At 42.8% G+C, this 7,180-nt stretch overlaps 1 protein-coding gene across 13 annotated transcripts in view; it reads left to right on the forward strand.

The window, feature by feature from the left end:
* The window catches only part of LOC104964013 (ephrin type-B receptor 3-like), a 68,905-nt gene that overhangs the window by 51,674 nt on the left and 10,051 nt on the right, over positions 1 to 7,180 (forward strand). For 5 of the 13 annotated variants that reach the window (XM_010792718.1, XM_010792720.1, XM_010792723.1 and 2 more), the window contains exons 8-13: positions 213 to 321; positions 1,889 to 1,941; positions 2,204 to 2,326; positions 4,307 to 4,554; positions 5,100 to 5,315; positions 6,415 to 6,564. In XM_010792718.1, coding sequence (XP_010791020.1) covers positions 213 to 321; positions 1,889 to 1,941; positions 2,204 to 2,326; positions 4,307 to 4,554; positions 5,100 to 5,315; positions 6,415 to 6,564 — 899 coding nt within the window. Of the gene's footprint in view, positions 1 to 212; positions 322 to 1,888; positions 1,942 to 2,191; positions 2,411 to 4,306; positions 4,555 to 5,099; positions 5,316 to 6,414; positions 6,565 to 7,180 lie in introns of all 13 variants that reach the window. The other 8 variants (XM_010792712.1, XM_010792713.1, XM_010792722.1 and 5 more) reach the window with 3 other exon arrangements.

Consider the following 7,180-nt stretch of genomic DNA (forward strand, 5'->3'; position numbering starts at 1 on the left):
TGAATAGTGTATTTTATAGTATTTCCATGTGACATGTATTAGTCCCAGGTTGCTCTCCATTCTGCCTGAAAAAAAACACTATAGTTAAAGCATATAACTCTAATGTGAGAGGCATTCACTTATCATAGAGCACACAAATGATTGCAGCTATAGTAGTGTATATCTCCTGACAATATGTCAAATTAACCACTTTTTCACTTTTACCCTTAAAGCTGACCCTCCAAAGTCATGGCAGGAGCAGCTGCCACTCATCGTGGGATCCGCCACCGCCACCTTGGTCTTCATCATTGCAGTTGTGGTCATCGCTATTGTTTGCCTCAGGTCAGAATAAAACTTATCTAACAGTCTTTAAAAAGTCAGAGTCTGCGCTGATTCAAAATATGTTCAGACAGCGAGGACTTACAGAAACATTTGGGGATAATAGTTTCCCTTCAAGTGGAAAAAAATTGAGATGGCTTCAAATGTCAACTTTGTTTGCATGTCCTCCAAACCACCCCAGAAAAGTCTCAGCGGATTGCGGGGCCACCTGTGAGACCACATAGATTAGCCTTCTGAATCTGTGAATAGTAAACAGCTCTGGCCAAAAGGCTACTTTCCTCACTGAACACAGCATGGTGCAGCAGCTGTTGGGACTGATAGGCCTGTCGTCATGGCCAGGCACTCAGAATCATCTGTGTGTATGCCTGACCACAAAGCACCCTTGTCTGCTGGGCCCAGTTGACTGGGAAGACGCAAGCTGTTGCTCACACCTTACAACAAGTCCGACATTGCATCAGCTGGGTCTAACCACACTCGTTTATCCTTATACCGCTCATTTGTCAAGCAGCAAATGCTGTGCATGAATGTATATATATGTGTGAAAGGTTGGCACCCACTGCTGACTAGCGCCCACAGCGTTCCCTCCACAAGCCAGTTCAGGCAGTGCCTGACAAGCGTGGGCATCGGTCACGGTAGACTGAATAATAATCTCCCTTGCTCCCCCACCTCTCTCTCCCTCTTGCTTCTTCACTCTCTTCTATTTTCACAGCAATACATTGTGTCTCTCCCAGGGTATTGGCTTAGCCACTGCTCCGACTGCAACAGAAGATGAAGGAGGAAAAAAATAGCAATAATACAAAACACAGAGCTTCGGCATATTCCGGAACCAAATTAGAATTTGAAATAAGATGCAAATCACCATCGGGTATTATTGCCCTGGTTACTGGTTAGACAACAAAGGAACCACATTAACATGTCATTTCAACAAACCAGCCCCCTCGCTCTGTCATCATCTTTGTGCCCTCCCCTCTCACTGTGCATAAGGGACATGTGCAGGATGATGAGGATACACAAACTGAGAGACATAGCTAAAAGAGAAAAAGAGAGGTACATTTGGAAATGATGAAAAAACAAGCAAGACGGCGAGAGAGAGATAGAGAGAGAGAGAGAGAGAGAGAGAGAGAGAGAGAGAGAGAGTCAATGAGGAGAAAAGAGGCAGATTGAATTTAAAGTACAGTGTGATGTCTGTAGGGCGAGAAAGGCGAGACAGCTGAGCTTGCTGTTTGAGTCTGCTTTTGTCTCGGCTGCTCATTTTGGGGGTACCGAGAGCGAATGGCTTGTACTTGCTGCATCAGACAATGATATAAGATCTTTTTGTTTAGATTCATGTTACAGTCCCCAAGTATGAATCATTTTACCACCAGGCATTGATCCAATACCGTGCATCCCTTGCTTCCAATGCAAAAAGACAAAACATTTACCAAAGCCACATTGTGATGTACTGTGGCTGCATCTCTCCAGACATTATTAGGGATCTGTTTTTCCCTCACTCCTTTGTTCCTTGCTGGCATCTGCTCCCTGCTGTGTGGAGCCAATGTGACTCAGTTTGCTTTTTCATCTTTCTCAACAGAAAGCAGAGAAATGGTTCAGAGTCGGAGTACACAGAGAAACTGCAGCAGTACAGTAAGTTTCTTCGCTGAAATGCCCCCTCCTCTTTGCATTATTCACATACCAACAGCATTTTTCCTATATAAATGCCCCATCTTCTACTTGGCAACGACTCAGTATCCTTTACCATAGCCAACATAACCCTAATTAGCTTGATCATGTAGTACATTAATAAAGTGTTGGAAACAATAGGTTTTCTGAACTTTACATCACATTTTAAAGTTTCCTTTGACATCATAGATTCACTTTCCTGTTCTTGCCACTGAATCCCCTATAGTAACGCCGGGAATGAAAGTCTACATTGACCCCTTCACCTATGAGGACCCCAACGAGGCTGTGCGCGAGTTTGCGAAGGAGATCGACGTCTCCTGCGTGAAGATCGAGGAGGTCATCGGCGCAGGTAACCCACCAAAGCTCCTGAGCTACAGGGGGAAGGCTGCTAGTCACCTCCAGGCCATACCGTTAGAGGACTTCACACCAAGCGGTACTTTCACTCAATTCATCGCTAGCCCTCTCTTTGCTCCCTCCCCCTCCCACTCTCGCCACTTGTTAGGAACCCCTTTTCAGTATTACAGATGTCTCCAGCACTCTGTGTTTAAAGTAGTACTAGCTAGAGTATGAACTTTTTAATTTAGCGTCAATCACCTAGCACCCTGTGTTGTTAATCATGCCATGTGCAGCTAGAGTAGCTGTAAAACCGTTTGTTTGGTGGATTATAATTTTACTCGTGTTTTTAAAACAGAGCCCAATCCTGGAAAGAGAGAGATTCTATGTCAGGAAATGAATGTAATTTAAATATGTGAAAAGCTAAACAATGTTGCAGATTTAGCCCAATGCAAGTCAAGTACAGACAGACTTTATGTAGCTAGTAGAGATGTTAAACCTGTCCAAGCATGTATGTAGATTTATATACAGACACTTTAGGATTTAACTCTTAGTATTTGCACATAGACACCAGCAGTCGACTGTATTTCAGTTCTGTGGGGTGTCATCAAAAATGTTTACAAAAACACACTTGGTTATTGACATACAGTTGTTAGTGAAAGACAATGTGGACGATCAGACCCTACAGGCTTTTTAAATGGGTTATGGCTATCTTCCATTAAATTGTTTTATGTGGAGTATAATGGGGAATGTGCTGGTTGTTGAAAGCAATTCTTGTCAACAAGGAGCATGGCTAATATTTATCTTGTGCATTCCCCATGATATATCGATCTGGTCTGCATGGGGTATTATATATTCAAATGTTTCTTGTCCAGGATTGGTCATCTCTGACCCCTACCCACCTTTAAGTGTCTTAAGAACCTCTTTATTAAAGAGTGCTTCGATTGGATCACAATCCTTAAAACCTTTTGCTGGCAATATGTGGTTGGGTCCCCTCCTTTTAGCAACCCTCCCTTGTGATGTTGTAGATAGTACAATATTAAATGTATTAAATATTTTGGATAGTAATATCTCTGCTCAAAAGCTGCAGGAATGTGCCAATTGAGGTTGAGTTTTCTTAGCATTGTATCTGAGCCAAAATGGAGGACGTTGTGATGGCAGAGATGGGAATCCCTACTACTGCTTCTGCTACTACCATTACTACTGCTACTACTGCTACGACAGCTCTTCTACTCCTGGGGCTACTACTTGAACCCGTCGCTTCCAAGCATTTGCCTTTAAGTGACAAACCCCTCAACCCCTGTCTTCCCTGTCCCCCTCCTCTCCTCTCACCCTTCCTCAATCCATCCAATCCTCCATCCCCTGCCCTCTCTCCTCTGACTTCCCCTCACTGTTGTTCACACACATCGCTCATCGCCTAATTTATCTTGCTTTCTTGCACACGCTTGGTGTAGACTCTAAACGTAAAGCGTCCTCTGCCCTGAGAACCCCAAAGCTTCTTTCTCCTCCTATCTCTTCCTCCTGCTCCCGCTTCTCCAACCACCCCGAAGCTTAGCACCCCCCTCCCCCTATCCTTGCCCTCCCTCTTCTGTCTCTTTCAGTTCCTCACACCCTGTCACCCTTCTTTAACCATTTTTTATTTTAATTTAATTTGAACATACATTTTTTCAACTCTACTTTCATCCTCATACCTTACATTCGCCATGCTGTTTATTCTAATCCGTAGCTTAACAGCACAAAGTCATGTTTGCACTGCCATCCCCACCACCCCTTGACACTGGCCGAGAGTCCTGGCTTCTCTTGCAGTCCCCCATGTCCCACCCCCTCCTGCTACCCTTCCCTGATTCCTTGGTTCTAACCAGTTAACTGTCCCCTCTCCCCTCTTTTCCCCCACTCTCCTCCACTCTTCCCTCATACCTCTCTCCCCTCCCTCTTTCTCTCTCTCCTATTCCTCTTTTGTTGTTTTTCAATGACTGGCTCACGTGGGATCTCGCAGGAGAGTTTGGAGAAGTGTGTCGTGGTCGCCTCAAGCTGCCTGGGCGTCGAGAGATCATCGTAGCCATCAAGACTCTCAAAGTGGGCTACACTGATCGTCAGAGGCGGGACTTCCTGTCTGAAGCTTCCATCATGGGGCAGTTTGACCACCCCAACATCATCCGCCTGGAAGGTGTGGTCACCAAGAGTCGGCCCGTGATGATTGTGACGGAGTTCATGGAGAATGGAGCACTGGACTCTTTCCTAAGGGTGAGAAAAAACAGCATCCACAAACACAATACCCATAGGAATAGCTCTAATAAAAGCATGTATCCATGATTTTTTATCAATAATGCAACACTATCCGGCAACTAAGCCCATTCAAATCTGATTGATCTTGCTTTTAATTATCTCACTTTCTACGGAGCCATAAAAGGTCTTCTTAAGCTCTGCTGCAGAGCGCTCAATGGTTATCTGACAAATTCTGCATTCAGGCAATTGGTGACATTTACAAAAAGCTCAGTCTCCAATGAATCACTGCCTTAAAGTCAAATCATACATTGTCTGCCAGTGAAAGGGGAAAGAAGGGAACAGACAATAGATAGGTAGAAAAGAGGAAGACGTTACAGTGTGATGTATTAGCTGATGAAAGATGCAAGTAATAGGAAACATGCTAAAAAAAGTACTGTAAGAGATACTTAAAAAAGAAAGAAAGGTAAGAAAAAAAGCTAAAAAGGAGACATATATTACTTTGAATATGCAACCTTGATCTTCAATCCAATCCATCCTTATCGCTTTCTCTGTTCCTTTGCCAGCTCAATGACGGCCAGTTCACAGTGATCCAGCTGGTTGGCATGTTGCGTGGTATCGCAGCAGGCATGAAGTACCTGTCGGATATGAACTACGTGCACAGAGACCTGGCTGCCCGTAACATCTTGGTCAACAGTAATCTGGTCTGTAAAGTGTCTGACTTCGGCCTATCTCGTTTCCTTGAGGATGACGCTACAGACCCCACATACACCAGCTCCCTGGTGAGTCAGAGTATGAGTGTGTTTGTGTTTGTCTATCTGTTTTCATGTTAATGTCTATTTTCATGTAAATACATGTTTAAAGGTGCTACATGTAAGGTTTAACATCAATACATCACCATTATATTAATTGATGGCCCCTTTCACTAATTTACAGAATAATCAAGTATGAGTACATTCAGACAAATAGATTTAATTTAATTACATTTAATTTAGTTTAATACCATTGTGGGTTGAAAGAAGATTTTTCACTTCCGCTGGCATGATCAGGTCAAAAAATACATATTGCAGCTAAATTAATGCTTATCACCCATTTTCTTCCATTGTGGAATAACAAAAGTACCTCCAAAAGACAGAATGATGTACACATTGGGGATTTTATACAATGCTTTACACTGAAGCTATATCAGATTTCCTATACAAATCCTGAGCCGATAAATGACTATAATGATATATAAGACTGATTTGCTCCTATTGTCGCATAACATACACAATTGGAAAAGCAGGCTAGGGCACATAGGATTGGGTCCTTTGAGATTGAGTATAATAGTCATATTATATCATTATATTATGAGCCCTGGAATAAAGAAAGGCAAACTCCGTTGACCTGTATAACAAAGTTGGCTTTGTGAGTTTTAGGTCTCCTGACTTAAAAACAGAATAAGGTGTATAATTCTCAAGTTCAACTTGACTAAAGCAATCCAGATATGTTAAAACATCTTGGTGACAGACAGCAACAGTGTTAATTGGAAGTGTGTATCTTACTTTGAGAGACAGTGCTGGCCACCAATTTGAGTTTGTCTGGTAGTTATATGAAAGGGTTCTATGATGGTGATATATCAATGTTTAATACATCAGCTTGTAGCACATTAAATATTCTAGCTTCATGTGTTTGTGCATATCATTTCGTGTAACTGTCTTACTAACCTTGTGTGTACATGATGTTTGGGTTCTACAGCATGCACCCATGTGTTGTGCATCAACATTTCCCTTAGACTGTGTTTTTCTCACCCTCTCTCTCCCTCTTGTATGTGTGTGATTCTGTGTTTGTGTTCCATCCCTCCAGTATTTCATGCTCACATACTCATTCGCATATCCACAGGGAGGAAAAATCCCCATTCGCTGGACGGCTCCCGAGGCGATTGCTTACAGGAAGTTCACCTCCGCCAGTGATGTGTGGAGCTATGGCATTGTCATGTGGGAAGTGATGTCATATGGCGAGCGGCCCTACTGGGACATGAGCAATCAAGATGTAAGATCATATTTTCCATAATGTGAAATATGCATACTTAATGTGAACTATATATGTATATATATATATATATTAATATTTTATGAGAAAAAGCCACCCTAATTAAATATTCTGCATTAAACAGTAGCATATTTCAATAAAATTTAAGTGTAGACATTTTCTAACCACTTCTGCCATTACTGTCCTTACTCCCACCCACAACTACCATGCAAGCTGATTTTTCTCTGGCCCTTATATCTATGCATTTCCTTAAGCCCCTGTCACACTGTCCCGAAATTGACACCCGATGGACACACGATTAAGGAAATGTTCAAATTCGGCTCTGATCGTAACAACATCGGGCCATTCGTGAGGGCATCTTAAGCCATCTTATGACCGCCGGTGGAGTTTTGTCAGGCTCTGGCAGCAACTTCGTGAGCGGTGGCAAAATCTTTGGCATGCCAAAAAATTGACGAAGGACCTTGCGAAGGTTCATTTTCGTGTTGAATTTGTGTGTCCATTTTGCCCTTCGTTAGGCCATCGTCAGGGCATCTTGTTAAATCTTGTCATCTTCGTGTGATCATCGGTGCCATCGGGCATTTTTCGCCTCACGAAGACAATACGAAGGAAACAAGAA

This window comes from Notothenia coriiceps, unplaced genomic scaffold, assembly GCF_000735185.1.
Source record: "Notothenia coriiceps isolate Sejong01 unplaced genomic scaffold, NC01 NC01_scaffold00036547, whole genome shotgun sequence".
In the NCBI taxonomy this organism is placed as follows: Eukaryota; Metazoa; Chordata; class Actinopteri; order Perciformes; family Nototheniidae; genus Notothenia; species Notothenia coriiceps.